General features: G+C 40.0%; 1 protein-coding gene across 1 annotated transcript in view; it reads right to left on the reverse strand.

Moving 5' to 3' along the window:
• Morc4 (MORC family CW-type zinc finger 4) overlaps positions 1-18,697 on the reverse strand; it is a 60,335-nt gene extending 41,638 nt beyond the window's left edge. Inside the window, exons 1-5 of the mRNA XM_060375660.1 lie at positions 18,279-18,697; positions 18,048-18,120; positions 10,165-10,297; positions 3,608-3,825; positions 2,544-2,691 (exon numbers count right to left, since the gene is read on the reverse strand). Coding sequence (XP_060231643.1) covers positions 2,544-2,691; positions 3,608-3,825; positions 10,165-10,297; positions 18,048-18,120; positions 18,279-18,686 — 980 coding nt within the window. The 5' untranslated portion in view covers positions 18,687-18,697. The remainder of the gene's footprint in view (positions 1-2,543; positions 2,692-3,607; positions 3,826-10,164; positions 10,298-18,047; positions 18,121-18,278) is intronic.
• Between the last annotated feature and the right edge of the window lie 1,187 nt (positions 18,698-19,884).

The raw sequence follows: 19,884 nt of genomic DNA on the forward strand, positions 1-19,884 counted from the left end.
CTCAAAACAAGATCTTAAATATCAACTTTCTGAGTCCTGCTAGACAAGTCACAAAATATCATTTATTCTGCTGACATCAGCAACAGAAGATGGACAAATAAAATACCAAGATTGCCCAGTCTCCATTCCTATGCCCCTCCCACCCTGCCCAAGACAGACTCTTACCATGTATCCCAGATTGACCTAGAACTCAGTTATTAGACCAGGCTGGCCTCAAACTCAGAAAAATCACCTGCCTTTGCCTCTCAAGTTCTGGGGTTAAAGGCATGTGGCATTATGCCTGGTCCCACACTACCTCTTAATTTGTTAAAAAGTAACACACACACACACACACACACAAACACACACACACACACACACACACACTGCTATAGAATGTCATTTATTCTCTAGCCTTCTGAAATATGGAATTATTGCATACACCTAACAACACTGGTATCTCTTTTATATCGACTCTATTTTTTTTTTTCATTTTCTGTTTTGTTTTGTTTATGTGTAGCCTTGGCTGTCCTGGACTCGCTTTGTAGACCAGGCTGGCCTCAAACTCACAGAGTTCTCCCTGCCTCTGCCTCCCCAGTGCTGGGATTACAGGCGTCGCCACCACACCCAGCTTATATAGACTTTTCTTATTCTCAGTATTTCTTTTTTTTTTTTTTTTTTTGCCACTTAGCTTTGGTCCTTCCAAGACTGTGAGCAACCTCATTAACCAATATCAGGGGGGGAAATAAAGAATCGCCTTTGTTCCTGGAAGAAAAACTTTACAGTTGTTATTTAAAAGATGAGTTACAGAGACAATCTATATCAGAGCAATGGTTTTGAAAATTTGATCTATGGAACAGTAGTCCCTGGAGAAACTCTTAAATAAGAAAAAGAGAAATAAAAGTTGTCTGATCAAATAAAATTGAGAAAGAATCCTTGGAGAGTTACCTCAAGCTCTAATCTTAACCTCATTCATACTTCAGGCTCATGTTCAGAACAGCTATGCTGACCGGGGACCAGCATAGCCAGTAGCATCAGCCTGTCTAAAGCTCACACCACGGTAAAAGCGTATTCTAGATTTTTCAGGATAATCATGATTCTTACTATCCCAGTGCACACTGATACAAAAACTCTGAGGAAGGTCCCTATCTTCCCTGTTCCTCACTTGCCAAAACAAGGAAAACACTTTTATTGGGATATACTTATATTTAATTGCTCTCTAAAACATTAGCACAGTCATGTGACTGAGAAGTCTTTCAACAAAGTAACATAGAAAGCTTTAAGACACCTCCTCTCACCTCCCCTATCAGTGGACTTGGGAGGGGCATGCGCGAAGAAGGGGGAGGGAGGCTGGGACCGGGACTCAGGAGGAGCTTATGGGGGGATACAAAGTGAATAAACTGTAATTAATAAAAAAAGATGCATATTTCAGGAAAAAAAGACACTTCCTCTCAACATTATCTGACCATACAAGCTTCTAAGTATTATTGAGAAACAATGCATAAAGGAAGAAGTCTATTGAATATATATGTATCATTGAAACTGCCACAGCAAAGTGGTCCCTGGTTATATAAATATTTATCATTAAGGTTTTCTCCATAGGGCATGTGAGCTCTCCTTACTTTTCATTTTTTAATTGTAATTTACACTGTCTGTATAAGCCAGCATTCTTTTAATACATATATAGTTCACTCAGCTAAGAAATTTAAAAAGTGAGCTGGGCAGGGTGGTGTACGCCTGTAATTCCAGCACTCAGGAAGGCAGAGGCAGACAGATCTCTGTCAGTTCAACGCCAGCCTCATCTACAAAGCAAGTCTGGGACAGCCAAGGAAAAACAGAGAAACCCTGTCTCAAAAAAAAAAAAAAAATTGAAAAGTGCTTGATGTATAGAAAAAAGATAAACATATTCATGAATTATTCTATTAAAGACAACTAATCCTCCTATGCCATATTAAAATTTTTTAGGGTTTCTGTGTTTAAGATCTAGTACAGTCTTAAATGTATCCTATTTGGCATGCCAAAATTAAAAGATGCTTCATAGACCTTCCCTTGATTGTTGTATTAGCTTTAAAGTTATGATCTTAACTCAGCTTCATTACAGTTAAAAAACAATATGCTTCAAAGATTTTTGTCTATTCTAACTACTCTGAAAGTATTAGTACAGACTTTTTTATTTTAAAACTATCAACTATATTTCATTATAATCTTTCTTATAATTCATTTTAGCTGGCCAATGTATAAAATAGCTATCATTTGCCAATCTTCAATGTCAATAAATACGAACAGAATTGTAAAGGATTCTGAGGATGTCACAATAATGTTGCATCGCACTATCATTATCATTTATATCTACAGCCTCATGATGTCCAACCTACCTTCTATACACACTGTTTTTGCAACAAGAACCACTATTTCAACATAATCAAGAAAGTTACAGACATGAATGAAAAAAAAAGATAAAAAAGTCTCAGTATTTATCCAATCTACTCTAGAAAGGAATATTAAAATGTACTTTATCATACTATGGTGGCTTATTAGAACTTAACACTCTTGTAATACTATACCTCCGGATATTCCAAATGAGGACACGAGTGCCTTTTTTGCCTGGGATAGCATCGAACTGAGATAGCAGGTCTTTTTCACTGTTGAAAATTGAATAGTTCAAGATGGCTTCTAGGCTTGGCAAAGAATCTTCAGTAACAATCATTTTTTGTAAAAAAAAAATCAGTCAAAGAAAATGAGTATCTTAGGATGATAGCAAGAAGTTAAGAGTCAGAGTGAAACTCACTGGGTCACAAAAAAAAGGACATGAAAAAAAAAGAACTAGCTGAGAAGAGGAAGAGGATCAGTGGGAGGGACCAGGAGAGGGTGGAGTAAATATAATCCAAACACATTATATACATGAGAATGTGATAATGAGACATACTATTAAACAGTTATGTAAATGAACAAAAACTGATAAAGAGAATGTCTTTGGGGTTACACGTAGACACATCAACATACAAATGATGGGTATTATTGCTCCAAAAATAAAGTAGGTAGAAAGTGGAAAAAGGCTTTTATTCAAACATAAAAAATCAGTTATACTTGCAGAATATAGTTGCAAAGATGTAATGTACAAAGAAAGTACTTCATTTTTAAAAAAGTCAAAGGTCAAAATGTTAAACAATCTGGAAGCAGTAAGTTCATTTTTCCCACTAGATTTCTCCCACCAGAAATGGGAGTCCATCCAGGTATATACAAATGAACCATTCTGTTAGCAGATAAGCTGGTAAACAGGATATTTCTAAGAGCACAAACACAAATGTGGTGTTTTCAGGGGCCCTGAAAACTACCATGGAACAATGGCTAGCAAAAAGATACTTCTATAAATCAAGCTGTAACAACGAGAATTTAAGCCCGGGGGGGGGGGGCATTTCAACTTCTGCTAATGGTCCACTAGTTTAAAAAATGTTTAGTAGAGGGATATCTCATATGTGTTTGAGACAGTTGAATACATCTTTAAACATAAAAGCTTATTTGAAATATGAAATATCAAGTAACAGCTGGATTTGGACTGAAGAAGAGGTTCTACCAAAGTAGTCAAACCAATATTTAACCAATTACTCTCTGTTTCTAGGAAGGATATTGCTTTGCTGGCTGAAAGGGACAATTGGTACAATAACTGCCTGGGCCTGAATACATTCCAGGTAGGACTGGGACAGAAGTCCAACAGTGAGAGTACTCCCATTCTTGGTGAAGACAAGAGCATCCTTTCCTAGCCGCATGGAACCCGACTTGAAGCCATTACCAAAGACCCCAATGGGACACTGGCTCTTCTTTATTACTTTATCTGTAAAGCCAAAGCTGAAATTACAGAAGAAAAAAGAAGTGAGAAAGGTAAAATACATCTTAAAATAGTTAAAAGAGAGAATGCTTGGCTTACACATGCAGAATAGCAACAAGTTGGTTTTTTCACTCTTTTTGGTACTGCCAAGAAATATAAAGGAAATTATGATTGAGCTATGAGACAAATTTTCCAGTATGGCTTGTTTGTACTTAAATATTAAAGAGTTATATATGCCAGAGTCACACTTTGTAAATTCAGTGCTCCTACTGGCTAACATAACAGTAGGAGCCAGCCAGGGTAGGCCTTGTGCAGCTGCCTTTCCTGTTTAAATAAATCAACCCTGACTGCTAATAGTTGGGGCTATATGAAAGGAGTAGCTACCTGGAAAGGGTCATAAAAGTGCAGTACTAAGTGAGGTACTTGGACTATGCACCTTCTCATCTGGTTCCATCACCCCTAAAAAACTAAAAGAAATCATTTACCTTGACAATTCCAACTCCCTACCCAAAGGATAGCCCTCTCAATTTTAGGCCTCTCTTCCACCTGCTGGGACAGCTCACTGGAAAGTGGCCAAAGGATAAAAATAGGTAGTTCTGCCTGTGAATATCTGCAAACAGCTGCAGTATAAACTCCCTTGTTCTATTAAAGGCCTCTTACTGAGTCACCTCAGTAAACTCTGCAGCCCCTTGTCATCAGCTTACTCTGCGAGTCAGAATCCTTCCCTTTCCTATAGTTTCCATTTAGATACTCAGATATACATTCAAATAACAGAATCTAAGAAGATTTAGACATGTGAAGACTACAAAATGATCTTCCTCTTGTATCTTGTGCCACCATAAATAACACTAATTTTTGAGGATTGCATGTCTTCAGATTGCCGAATTTCACAAAGATGTACAGTCATCAGTTTAATTTTTATTGAATCCCTATGAGTTATGCATTATTCTATGTACTGGAGACACAAATGTTAATAAAATTGATATGATTCTTGCCCTCATAACTGATAGTTGACAGATTTCATGTATTACAGATTAACTGCTTCTACAATATCAGTGAAAGAGAAACTGTCTCCACATAGCACAACTGAGCAGACTGATTCAGGCCTTACTCCTTCCAGTGGGAAGACGGTTCAGCTACCTGTTTTGTATTTCCAGAAGGCTGGGGTTTTATGTTTACTACCCAATAAAGGGGACTGGCTTTCAAATGTTGTTCTATAATGTTATGTAATCATGTACAGCTGTTCTCTAGGTCTATGTGCATCTTACAAATAAATCTAATAGGAGATGAAAACAATTTTCAGGGAAGTGGTCCTCTGAAAAGAGAAGAACCCTGAGTAACTGTTATGTTTGGGCTTTAATGATACCAGGAAGTAAGGCATATAAATTGGTATGGTTCTGATATTTTCATTCTTCTTGTAGAAGAGCTGGCTGAAGGAAAACAAAACAAAACAAAACAAAAAACAAGGTCATTAGGAAGATAAAGTTGCAGTCTCTATAAAATATGTTAATTATAAAGTAATATTATAAAGTAGTATTCAATCTTTACTTTTAAACTGACTCTACAACTTATTTTGAGAACTGTCATATACTGTTCCTTCTCTGTACTCCAGATCTAACGATACCTCTAAAATTCAGGGCTCTTCTTCATAAACAGGCCTTTTACCTGCCACACAAAATGAATTTGTACTGCCATTTGGATTTAATTTTTTTTCCTAATAGCACAAGAAAACTTTAAATTAAACAGTCATGGGAAAGTCGCACAACAGGCAAATTGTCAATCTCTTATTTTCTAATCTCTTCTACTGTCTGTCAACCACTTTCTGTTTCATGTGCAGAAATTCTCATTGTATTACTTACTTTAAGGAGATCAGATACTGATAAAAGTTGAAAATGTAAGTAATAGGGCAGGGTCAAAACCAGGATGGAAAAGAATAAAAGCAAGAAGAAAGGGCAGCTCTAGACTTTGTCCTTCTATCAGTAACTCTTCCATGTGTTCTTTTATTTTCACCAAAGTTCCCATGGTAAGTATTCTATTTAACTGTGAATACCTAACACAAAAGTGCTCACCATACTTAATGTAAGTAAAGTTTATATAGCTTCATATAGTTAAAATAATTTCAACAGAGCCATCTTAGCTTAGATGGTTTATCTTCACCAAGTCAATCTCATTCTATCCTCTCTTGTAACAAATAACATTGTTTATAAGCTAAGGGATTTGGAGAATGACATTTTTGATGGAATATAAGAACATAGCAACTTCCTCTTGAATACCCTTAATATGTCAGGAATCTAGACTCTGGAAAGATAAATTTAAATTGGGATGCTGACCAATGAAAGAAACTTTAGCAAAATCTAGGGAAATACATGAGCAAGCATTTGCATTTCTGTGTCCAACTATAATGGTGATACAATATAAACCATAAGTGGCCGAAAAACTGACAAGCCTATGGTTACTCTCCAGCTGCTGTTTTGGAACAGACCTATGACAGTATACAACTCTGAGCAGAGGCAGAAAGGGCCTTCAGTCTTCAGCTCTGTGCTTTTAATCCTTGATCTTTCAAATAGGCTTTTCACCATGCCAGGAAAGGCCGCCATATAGGATATATACATATCCAGACTCCCAAACTATTCAAGAAGCCAAAAAGGACAGTAGCCCTTAAAGACACTGATTCGAAAGGTTTTCTTTGTTTTAGTTTTTTTTTTTTCTTCCCCTTCAGGAGCTGGGGGTTAAACCCAGGGCCTTGCACATGGTAGGCAAGTGTGCTCTTGCTCAGAGAAACTACCTGTTCATCCTAGACTTTCCTTTTGTGGTTTAATTTTCATGGGAATTCTGTGTTTACAAAAAAAAAACAAAAAACAAAACAAAACAAAACAAAACACAAAAAAACCTGCCCCTTCAGTTACACACCCTACTTTATTAATCTGAAAACAGGAAGAGTAGCATAATGGGTCACGAAAACAGGCACAGGATACCAATAAATGCTAGAGGTCAAAAAGAGCAACTATAGGCTGATAATTTTGCATACTTTGCACAATGGGTTCTATTATTTTTTCCAAATACAAAAGAAAAATGCCATTAAACGAAAAATAGAAAAAATAATTTACACAATAATAATCTTCAAAACTACCTCTAAAGTTTAGAGTGTTTTTGTAGTTGTAGTAGGCTAGTAGTAGGCTAGGGCTATATAGACCAGTTAGAACAGTACCAGCTGGTTGGGTGCAAGGCACTGCTAGAAAAACAATTGTAGGAAGTGTGGTCTTGGGTTGGATGTCAGGACTGGACTAAATGATCCCTTTTAAATAAATGTTATCTTTTAGCTGATTCAAGTTTATTCCGAGATAAAAATCACAAGTAAAATCCAGTATGTATAGTACATTAAGTACTCAACACAGTTTTGTAAGTTATAAATCTAAAGAGTAAGTGCTCTGGGAAAAACAGTAAGAAATATGTTTGGCTCCCTTGAGAAAGAATAAATTTTGAATGGATGTTATTGATCTTCATATTTTGCCTAAGTGTCATTTTGTGAGCCATCAAAATGTCTCAGTAGGCAAAGGTATTTTCATCAAGCTTGACGGCTTGAGTTCAATCCCCAGTACACACATGATGAAAAACAAACAAACAAACAAAAAAACAAAAAAAATCATGTCTGTCTAGCTTACCACTGAATTTGAAATAAAGTTTTCATTCAGTACTTACTGGATGAATTTGAAACAAAACTTGTGATTATTCCTAAACTAAAAAAGATTTTATTTCTTTATATTTTATGTGAATAGGTGTTTTCTCCATGTGTATGTCTGTGCATCAAATGCATGCAGTGTCCACAGAAGCCAGAAGAAAATGTCAGATTCTCTGAAATTGGAGTGACAGACTGTTGTGAGCCACCCTGTGGGTGCTAGGAATTCAACCCACACCTGAAGAGCAACCACTGCTCCTAAATACTGATCTATCTCTCGAGCTCCTGCAATTATTTTTAAACCATTCTCCTCTTTCTTTCTTTTTTATAACTATATCAACTTTCAAAGAGATAATTGCACAGAAAAAAAAGGAAAATTTTTAAATTTGCTGGGCCTACTGTGCGATGCCCATGTAATTAGGATAAGGCATTGTGAGAGAAAGTGAGAAAAGTGATCAATAGGAGCTATGGAGATAGTTCAGTGAGTAAATTGTTTGATGTGTAAGCAAGAGGACCTGAGTTTAGGTTTCCAGTGCTCACATAAAAACCTGCACTTGGCACACCATGCCTGTAATCACATTACTGGGGACTGGAACCAGAAGGATATCTGGGGATGCCTGGCAAGCTAGTCTAGCTGAAGGCAAATTCCAGACTCAGTGAGAAACCCTCTCAGGAATAAAAGGTGGAGAGGAATTGAGGAAGACATCTGAAATCAGTCTCTGGCTTCCACACATGGACATGTATGTACACATAGATACACAAACATGTACATACACAAAAACACATGCAAAAACAGGTTGTCAAGTGACCAGCAATTTTAGGGAAAATAGAGTAATGCAGAATTAGACATGAAAATTATAGTTCCAGCCTATCTAAGTTGTCTTCCTTTGAGTATGTACTATTTATTTTAGGTAATAAAATGGAGATTGTGGATTAGAGAATCAAACCAAGTCTCTTCATTCACCCCATACTGGATATATTCTGTCTCATTTCTAGAGGTTTCCCTCAAGTATTTTGTTTGTTCTGCTTGTTTTGATAGAGACTCATAGCCCAGAGAAGCCTACAACTCTCAATCTTCTTAGCTTTTTCTCCCAAGTTGCTGGGATTACAGCCATGTACTACCATACCTGGCACTCAAAAATATTCTCTTAATTTACAAGAGGCTAAGAGAATAAGGACTGGAGCTCACTGGTTAAAAGCACTGGTTCTTCTTCCAAAGGACCTGAGTTCAATTCCCAATACCCGTTTGGAAGCTCACAGCTGTTTTTAAGTCCAACTCCAGGGAATCTGAGATATTACATGTAGGCAAAACACCCACACACATTAAACAAAGTATTTTTTAAGAGGGACTAAAGTAAAAGATATACTGATTGCCGAGTAGAAAAACTGAACTACTTACTTTGACCGAATTTTATTATTGTTTCTTTGAAGGATCAAAGGAATTTCCCTGTAAACAGCTACAAACTCATAAAACTTTCAAATAAAACTACAACACAATGGACTTGTTTTCCACTTTTAGGATTCTGAGCCCCTTCCCTCTGCCTCAGCCCTGCTCCATTGTTACCCACATTTTACATGCTCTAGTTCAGGAAGCACATGGAGAGTTAACAACCACATCTGCTGAAAAGGAAAAAATAAAGAAGGAAAGAGTTGAAGAAACACTCATCTTGCACCAAGTGATATGGGAAGACAATAAAACATAAAAATTCTGAAACACAAATGTTTAAAAATAACTAAATGAACTAGGCATGGCAATATGAATTTATCTTCAGCTTCAACAGCTACAAAATACCATGCTTAACTCTGCAGTTCTACTGTAAAACCTTCTAAGATTATGTATGTGGATTCCTTCTATTTATCATTCAAGAGGTTTCACAGTTCTAACTTATGAGTCATCTCAACTCTAGCACTCATGACTTTAGAATGAGTTTAGGTCAGTGTCTGGCTCTCTGATTACCTTCCCCTGAGGGGGGAGGACAACCTTACCAGTCCACAGAGGAAGACAATGCAGCCAGTCCTGATGAGACCTGATAGGACTAGGGTCAGAAGGGGAGGAGGACCTTCCCTATCAGTGGACTAGGGGAGGGGTATGGAAGAAGAGGGAAGTCGGGTGGAACTGGGAGGGGAAGAGGGAGGAGGCTACAGCTGGGATACAAAGTGAATAAATTGTAATAAATTAGAAAAATTAAAAAAGAATGAGGTTAGGTGAGTTATGAACTGAAGAAGGTTTCAGATAAGTGGAGAAATTTAAGTTTTTACTTAGAACTTTTTCTTTTCTTTAACTATCATTCCTTACCCCTTACCCTTTCTTACTTTATTAAATTTGACTCACCCTTTACATTTTGATTTGAACAGTATTTTAAGTAGGAGAATTTTACAGACCTCTTGAGGTCAGGTTGGGTTCCTCTGTGGACTTTCCCCATGTATCTCATGTTTTCCTATTATTATGCTTATTGTATTTTATTATGGTTACTTGCTTTAATCATCTTAATTGCCAGCTAGATTCTATATTCCCTGAAGGCAGAAATATTTTCTGCTTCACAATTGATATCTTGACATTAAGATATGCTTAATAAATGTTTGTAGGGTAAACAGAGGTAAGTTAAAATCTTATAGAAAGTTATTGGGTCTTAAATAAAGTTTGTTTAGTTCAGATAAGAAAATAGAATGAAGACATTTTTACCTGAGCATTCGATGGAGTTTGTGAGGTGTCATGCCACATCCGTCATCAGTAAAGGTCAAACAAGATTTATTCTTGACTTCTTCAACATCTATAAAGACTGTCCTGGCAGATACATCTGGATCTACAGCGTTATCTGCAAAAGGTAGAAATTTGTGATATTAGAGCCTCCCCTTCCAATAATCTATCAAAAATCTCCAGTTCAGTAACAAGAAATGTAACTCTGTCTTTAACTCCTTCCTATGAGTGTCCCAAAAGATAAGCAAGGAGTCACTAATGATGGTGCCCTTACTGAGTTACTGAGAACTGTGGACGTGATGGCAGATGGAGCCACAAAGCCGATTTCCAGTTTTTATATAATGGATGATCCTGCAACCTGACTTTCTCCCCCGAACCCCCCCCCCCCCCCAAAAAAAAAGTCGGGGTCTATAGAAAATGTGCTATTTGCAAAGCATTTTGTTTTGGTTTGGCTTTACTACTCCTTGACTCTCAAGACACTTTACAGCTCATGAACACATATAGTAAAAGGTGGGCAGAGTGAAAAAGTTAAACTAGCAGTTTGGGTAAAAATGGATGTATCTTATGCACATTACAGTTTCTTTGTAAAAAAAAAAAAATTCTAGCCATGTTCAGTCCTGATGCAACTTGATGAGCTGTGGTGGATCGGAAAGGGAAAAGGGGAGGGGGTAAGGAAGAAAGGATGGGACTGAGAGGGGAGGTGGGAAGGGGCCACAAGGATATAAAGTGAATAAAACAAATAAATGAGAAAAAAAATTCCGCTTTTTAGTATCATCTCCTCTGTTAAAGAACACAGGTACTGGTGTGTTGGTATATGCCTTTAATCTCAGCACTGAGGCAGAGGTAGTTAGATTTCTGTGAGTTTGAGGACAGACTGGTCTACATAGCAAGTTACAGGGCAGCCAGAGATATGTAGTGAAAAAGTGGCAAAAAGAAAACCCACGACCATACTAGCTCCGCAGGATCGCCATCACTGACGGTATGACCCGCCCAATCCCACAGTGACAGAGAATACGCTATATACTCACCAAAACCAGGCAGAAACGTCATACAACCTGGACACACCAACTCAAGCGATAACACATGCTGGAGAGGTTGTGGAGAAAGGGGAACCCTGCTCCACTGCTGGTGGGAATGTAAACTGGTACAACCACTCTGGAAAGCTATCTGGCGCTTTCTAAGACAAATAGGAATAGTGCTTCCTCCAGACCCAGCTATACCACTGCTAGGTATATACCCAAAGTTTGTTCAAGTACACAAAAAGGACACTTGCTCAACCATGTTTATAGCAGCTCTATTTGTAATAGCCAGAACCTGGAAACAACCCAGATGTCCATCAACGGTGGAATGGGTACAGAAATTGTGGTATTTTTATACAATGGAATACTACTCAGCAATCAAAAAGGAGGAAATCATGAAATTTGCAGGCAAATGGTGGGATCTAGAAAAGATCATTCTGAGTGAAATATCCCAGAAGGAGAAAGACAAACATGGGATATACTCACTTATATAGACCTATAAGATATGATAAACATAATGAAATCTATACACCTAAAAAAGATAATCAATTGAGCGGACATGGGGTAAGATGATCAATCCTCATTTAGAAAGACAGATGGGATGTGCATTGAACGTATGACAGGAGTCTACTGAGCGCATCTGAAAGACTCTAACTAGCAGTGTTTTCAAAGCAAAGACTCATGACCAAACCTTTGGCAGAGTACAGGGAATCATAAGAAAGAAGGGGAGTTAGTCTGATGGGGAAAGGATAGGAGCTCCACAAGGACCAAATATATCTGGGCACAGGGTCTTTTCTGAGACTGACATTCAACCAAGGACCATGTATGGATATAACCTAGAACCTCCACTCAGATGTAGCCTGTGGTAGCTCAGTAACCAATTGGTTTCCCAAAGTGAGGGGAACAGGGACTATTTCTAACAGGAACTCGATGACTGGCTCTTTGGTCTCCCCACCCCCGAAGGGAGGAGCAGTCCTGTTAGGCCACAGAGGAGGGCTTTGCAGCCAGTCCTGAAGATACCTGATAAAACAGGATCAGATGAATGGGGAGGAGGTCTCCCCCATCAGTGGACTTGGAAAGGGGCACGGTGGAGATGAGGGAGGGAGGGAGGGAGGGACTGGGAGGGAATGAGGGATCGGGACACGGCTGGGATACAGAGTTAATAAAATGTAACTGATAAAAAAAATAAAATAAAATAAAATAAAAAAAAGAAAACCCACAAGTTTTTTTTTTTAATCCGTGTTTATAGTTATAAAGACATCAAGGAGTCAGAGGTTAAAATTAAAACATTTAATTGCCTGCTTAAATCCCAAGAATGGCAGAGAATCTGTTCAGAGAGAGTAGTTCTGCTGCTTATCTCTGTATTAAATGTGAAGCTGTCTACCCTTTGAAATGGAAAACTGAATTAAAGTATAAAATTGCATAGATACTTCTGTGGTTGCTCCCGAAGTACATCTTCACAAATGGCTAATTATAAATGGACTGCAGAGACATCAAACTTAACTATATTAAACTCCATGCCAGAGTGCCACTATCTGAAAGACCACATCTATTGTCATAGGCACCAGTTTACACGGTCATCAACATATGTGGATTACTAGTTTCATTGGAACTCACTGGCCCTGTTAGAAGTACATTCTATACAAAGCGTTGTATGCTACTGTTTGCATATGGTTTGTCCCTTAAAGGCTTATGTGCTAGAAGATCCATCTCTGGTGTGGTGAAGAGATGGCGGTGCCTTTAAGGAGCAAGGCCTAGTACAAGGGAATTAGGTAACTGAGTGTACTACCTTGGAAGGGACCAACACTACCAGATCTGAAAGGACTAGGCTAAAACGAGTTGTTTTAATCCAAGGCCATTCTTACACAACTAGGTACTGAAATCATGTCTATTTCTACTAGTTTTTTAAAGCAATACAGAGACCTTCCCTTCTATATATCCTTCTCTTGAAGACATCCTCTATTGCTTTTCTGATAGCGTATAGCTGAGCTGAGAAAGCTACTTGGGGTCCTGATGATAATAGTTGCATCAATACGCATGATCAAATCATGCAATTTTCCTATCATCAACATCTCTTACAATCAAAATATACATTTTTACAACACAATTATCAGTATCAGTTACATCCACTTGGATGTGTGGAACGTCTGCCAAATAAAATGAGATCCAGATTAATTTCCTGTGCTACAACAGTGTTCCAAAAGTCATTGATAAACCTGACACTGGCAGTAATCTGGAAAAAAATCAGGACAGCTCTAGAAAGGGTTTCTGGGATCTACTGTGGTTGATCTGTAAAGTCCAAGTAGGCTCTAAGCCCCACATAAATATGGCAGTTGTACTGGGGCTATATTTGAGCAGGAGTAATATGTTGGTAAGTAATGGTGTCATTAACAGAAATTCAGTTCTTTATTCTGTAAGAGGCACGTTTCCCCACCCCCACTTAACCATCAGAAGGAACTAGCATTTTTATATCCGTCAGCATTCAGGAAACTTTACTTGGCATGCAAGCTCTTATCAGTCATTCCTGCTGGTAGACAGCCAAAGCTGGTTGACAAGTTGTATTGAGACCAATACAACTTGTCAACCAGCTAGATATCATTTTTTACATGGAAAATGATGACTATCAGGAACTTTTTTCTAATACTTTGTGGACATTCAGAATTCAAACACATAATACATGCTGACTCCAACTGCACACACTTATACACTGGGACATGAAATAAATCAGTTTATGGGTTTCTGACAAAATCACCTCTTTTTTCTCTCTAATGAAAGTTTTGGCTAACCTTTACTAGGTTGTTTTTGTTTGCTTTGTAGGAGTGTACTAAAGAATCTGAACAGAGGCAGCTCATGAGTTACATGGTAGCTATCTGGAGCAGTCAGACATGAGCTGAAGGTTCATGAAGTACAGAAAGTATGGGGTTCAGGAGAGGTCAGAGTCTGACGAAGAAATTGAAATCAGTGGGCATGGACTGGCAAGCAGAGTTCTACACTTACTTTCTGGTTCTATGTGATGGTTCAGGAGCCCTGAACAAATGAAATTATAACAACTTGATCGGCCTCAATGGATGAACTTACAAGGCACTAACAATGCAAGCAGTTTCAATCCTACCTCTTGCTGTTGAGCCCTGTAAGAACTGGCCAACATGTAGCATATCCTATCATATCCCAGGGAATCTATCTTCTACCCCAGCCCAGCCCATATAGACTATGAACAGATATAACAAGAGAACCCTTACTCTTTAACTAGGAGCTGGTTGAGAGAGTTGCCTTATCTTAATCTGTCTAGTCTAGCTTCACAATTTCATATACCTCTCCTGTCTTGATCTGTGCCATCCCTTAGCAAGAGGGCTCTATCTCCACCTTGCCTTTGGCTACTGAGTTACTTTAGCAAGAACGTGAGAACCCTTAACTCCTAAGCTGTTCCACATTCACCCAGTCTACATGATTCCTTGTCCTCTAAAAGAGTTCTGTAACTGAAGACTCATGCCTCATCAGAACCTGGCAGGGGGATGGGAGAATGTTTAACAAATTGTTCAGAGAGATAAAGAACGGGAGACTGCTTTAAAAGAGTATTTCGCAAGCCTCCTATCCATTCCTGTTCCAGTACGTGGTTATTTGCAAGGTTTCCATGGACAGGCTGTTGCAGTACAAGGCAACTTACAAGCAGGTAAAAATATAAAAGTAATATCATCATCTTTGGTCACAAGGCTACTCTTACACACACACACACACACACACACACACACACACACACACACGCAAACAAACACATAGTTTATATATGGCCAGTACGACTCTCAAAACCCACTTTAGGGACTGGAGTTTTAGCTCAGTGAAATACATTCCTGGTTTGTGCGAAACCGTGAGTTTGATTCCTATTTAAAAAGTTGTTTTTATGGGACTGAAGCTATAGCTCAGTGGTTAAAATCAATTGCTGCTTTTGCAGAGGCTCTGGGCTTGGTTCCCAATACCCACATGGTGGCTCATAATTGTCTAGAAATCCGGATCTAAGGGGTCTGACACCTTCTCTAGCCTCTGGGCACCACACTCTTTGCATGTGGTATGCTTAAATACATGGTAAAGCACTCATACACCTAAAAAATAAATAAAACTTTTTGAAAAAGTCATTTTTAATGCATCTTTCTGCTCTATAAGCCGCCCGGGTTCTATTACATCTTGCTTATTCTATTCTCATTATTCCCTCTCATCTGTATTATCGCAATCACTTCATAACCAGTCATTAAAATCCACGTCTCCAACTACACTCCCCTAAGATCAACTATCCTAAAGCATAGATCTAATCACGACATCTTATCAGGCTACCAGGTCAAATGCCAAGCCTCCCAGTCACATCCTGGTTTCCAGTTCACCTTTCTAACCTCATTTCCTACTTGGAATTTGAAGTAACATGACCTGTGTTTGTGGCCGAACCTGCCACCTACCAGACATGTAACCTTAGAAAAGTACAGTTATTTTCCAAACTTCTGTTTACTCATCTTAGAAAGAAAAAAAAATCCTACTCATTTTCAAGGATAAAGTGACAAAGATATTTTTGAAAGCTCTTTTTCAACTTTTAAAAAGTTGTATAGTTTCCTATTTGTGAACTCAGTGATCCAATTAAATTCAAGGACCTAGAATATAGTCTTCATATTTTTGCTCACCGATTTGTTCCTTGTGAGTGAAAGAATATCCTTCCGTTCACCGTATCCAAATGTCCCAATTCCTCAAATCTCTTCTCAAATGCCCCCTCCCTCCAGAAAACCTTTGTGACGCTTCTGTTCCTGATAAGGTTAAGTCACTGATCTTTTGTCTGTACTTCTACAGCGCTTGTGTACAACAGTTTTTATATATCATTTTCTACTTGGTTGTAACAGAAACTGTAAACCTTTTTACATTTTTCTCACATCTTTTAATAAAGGGGATCTGGATTATATCCATTTTCTCCCTATCTCAGTGACCTTGTGCAAAGTGGACGGTTAATAAATGTTTATCAAATGAGTGATTCCCTAAAAAATCAATGAGGAGCTAGAGAAAACAGTTGAAGGAAAAGCCAAAATGAAAATATTGGTTTACCAGTAAACACTCTGATGTTCTTCTGCCCTACTAATATTTGTGACTTGGTTTTTAAAAGAAAATCTGTCTTTTTATACACATATGTATGTATGTATATGTATATAATATACATATATTCCCTTTCAGGATAGTCATCTTAGGCCAGCCAGGTCTATTTTTTAAATTTAATGCTTAAAAATCATAGTGAGCTGAGTTCAGTGACATATGCCTGTAATCTTATCATTGGGAGGCAGACACAGGCAGATCTCTGTGTGCTAATAGCTAGCCTGAGCTACACAGCAAATTTCAGGCCAGCTGGGCTACATAGTGAGATCCCTGTCTCAAAAACCAAAAAGAAAAGAAAATCATATAAAGTAACTGATGTAGCTCAGTGTCAGATCACTTGTTTAGAATTCATGAAGCTCCAGGTTCAAGTTCTAACTCCAATAAAAAGAAAGTAGGGAAAAGACAAATCATATATTTCAAATTACAGATTGAAAATTTACTAAAGCACCTATAAAGTGCAAAACAAACAACACACGTATAGCAGTAAGCAACTGTAAAAATAAAATAGAAGACTTTTCCACAATACTTTTTTTTGTCTTCTATCTACTATATTGTTAAATTTCCTCTTTTGTTCTTTTAACATAAGCTTCAGGCACAGAGATCTCATTCCTTTATTCAAAGGCTCGGTGTAGACACAGTGAAAAACCTCGAAGATAGATTCGCCATCCATCTGGAAATTCAAACTGTATCATCACTGCCGCACATTTCTCTTGAACTTTCTATAATGCAATCAGCAACTTATTCTATGGCTTTTTGGGTTACAGCCAAACCAATCATCAGAATTCTCCATTACCTTCCAAATAAGTCTCTGACTCTTCCCATAGCTCACCAAAATCTTTACAAAAACAAGTCTCTTGGCATGGCCACAGCGATGGATGGCCTACATACCCACGTAGCTCTAAAACCATTTTCAAGATTTTGTCTGTGCTAACTAGCTCCCAAAATTTGTCTCTCTTCTCTCAGTTTTGAAAGAACTGGACTGTGTGCTGCTGCGTTTTGTACAGAACTGCTTTTCATCTTTGCTTTCCGGATAATACACTACTGCAGAAGCTGTAGGAATCACCTTCAAGGAATCAACTGAAAATATTTTTTAAGTGAACACCCCTGCGCCCAGAGGTTAAGTCCTCAAGTCCTCCCTATTCATTCCAGCGGTGTGAGGGCGCTCGCGGACTATGGACCTAGCCCTCTCTGCAGTCGCAAGGAGCCAAATGCACTCGTGTCATCCTCTCTTAAGAGACGTCCCATCATTCCTAGACTTCGTCTCTAAAGTTAAAGAAGTCTTTTCCAGATCTTTCCGACAACTCTACATGGTCCTCTGCACTGTTCCTTTGCCAGCCTGGGGCCCTCTGTCGGCCGCCAGCCGTTGTCAAATCCAGTCGCCTCGGGCCCGATGTTTTTATGCATTGCTTTTTGATTATTAACTAAGAATCCTAAAGTGACTGGAACATCACGAACCAGACAGAACAACAGGGGCGCGGGAACCCTATCCAAACTCTTCGTATGCAGCTCGGTTCCTGGGTTTTCCCGGTGGGATCTAGGGTCGTCTTCCCGCTCCATGCCCCCCCACCCCCCGCCCGTCAGAGAACACCATGGCTGAGGCCCCCGAGCCCGCCCCGGGCGGACCCGCCCCACACGCCTCGTACATTCCTCTCGGGTCCACCGCACCACGCTGGCACCCCTGCCCAGGGCTTTGCAAACCCCTCTGCCCAGCCCGCCCTCGTCACTCACCTAGCAGCTCCGCGATGGCACTGAAGGGTCGCGTGTGGCTGCTGGAGTTGCTCTGGAGGTAGCGGGGGCTCATCTGGGGGTGAGAGAAGGTCCAGTTCCATGTGAGGCCTCGGCCCCCCAGCCCCCCACCCCACCCCCTGCTCGCCCCCCGCAGCCCAGGGACCAGTGCTCGTTAGCACGACAGTCCGTCCCCTCGGGCCGCTCTGTCCCCCCCCAACGCCCCGGACCCACCGTGCTCAGGCGGATCCCGGAGGCCTGCGGGACGCTGGCCGCCCTGGCCAGTCCGACACTCGGCGCCCCAGGGCCCGCGGGGGACCCTCGGTACAAGAGCATTTTTTTGGCCGCCAGGATAGTCCCTCGTAGCTGCCGGACCCCTCGGCCGGCTGTTCCCGCACTAAAGCTGCGCCGTCCACGGACTCGCAGCGGGCGGTGGCCGTCCTGGACTGGCTCACCCTGGTTCCCACTCGCAGCTGGCGGAGGCGGGGCGCAGTGCGGCCACCTGTCCCCAGCGGGAGGGGGGAAGCCGGAGGAACCCAGGGTCCGCCCCGCCTTGTCAGCACCTCTCCTGACCCACTGACTGCGAGGGTTGCCCCAGGGCCGTACAGAAATATGGCGATCCCCTGACAGACGCTCCTCCATCCCCGCCCCTAATTAATTCTTGGCGTTTGCCATAGGCCAGGCAGGCCGAGCGGGAAAAGCGCGAGGGGAGGGGGGGTGGCGGTGTGTAGGGAGGGGCGGGAATGTGGCCAAAAGAAGGAAAGCGTGCCTGGGATTTCTAGAGTCTCACTTAGGCTGCCTGACTAACAGGCAGGATAAGACAAGTATTTCAAGTTCGAAGGACTACGGTTTGCCATCTGGGAAGATAGCAGACTGGAGGTAAAGGAGATGATTCCCACTAGCTGCTTCGAAAGTGTATGGAAGTACCCGGAACTTTCTAGAATGCAATTGGCAAACTGCCTACAAGCTTTCAAGCACGCAAGGAGACTTTCTAAAAGGAGAAACTGAATTTCCTTGCTGACAATCAGGGAGTGATTAAGTTGTAGAAAGTGCATAAAATAATATGCAGTTTTGCGCATTTGTACGCTTGAAGGTACACTGGCTGCACACCACTTACCACTGAAGGCCAAACACTGAAGTCAGGTGTCACTGTGACTGGGGTTACAAATTCGCGCTACCAAGCTCATAATTGCATAGCAAGCACTTTGCCCACTTACCCATCATCCTTGTCTCTAAGTCATGTGGATTTTTAAAACTAGTTTTTAGTATTGCATTTATTTATTGTGTGTCTGTATGTATGAAGATCAGCACACAATTTGTAGTAGTAGGTTCTCACCTTCCACCGCATCTGATGGGGCTAGGGCTCGAACTCAAATTCTCAGACCTTCACCGACGACTGAGCCTTTTCGGAGGCCCAATATTCAACTTTTAGAGGACATGCCTGTTGTAGATGAATCTACATTTACACAGGCTATGTTAATCAAATGGAGATGGTTAGCATGTTGACTTCCTATACTTTTTTTTTTTCATGTTGGCATCAAACACAGGTCCTTTAAGGGCACACTAGACATGTACCACCAAGCTGCATCCTTCATTTCTCTTTCTGTGTGTGCACATTCATCCTCAGCCTCTGTTCCAACATTGGGGAGGATCACCATGCCTATCACTACATTTATCTTTTACTTGCAATAAAAAACATTTTTAAGTCTAGATATTTAGAAGTTTACAGTACTTTATTGTTCACCATAGATGCCTTATTATATGATAGAATACTAGACATTATTCCTTATAACTGATACCTGCTGCCTAACTTCTACTAATGATTGCTTCTCTTAATCAC

Source organism: Meriones unguiculatus, chromosome X (genome assembly GCF_030254825.1).
Source record: "Meriones unguiculatus strain TT.TT164.6M chromosome X, Bangor_MerUng_6.1, whole genome shotgun sequence".
NCBI classification, from domain to species: Eukaryota; Metazoa; Chordata; class Mammalia; order Rodentia; family Muridae; genus Meriones; species Meriones unguiculatus.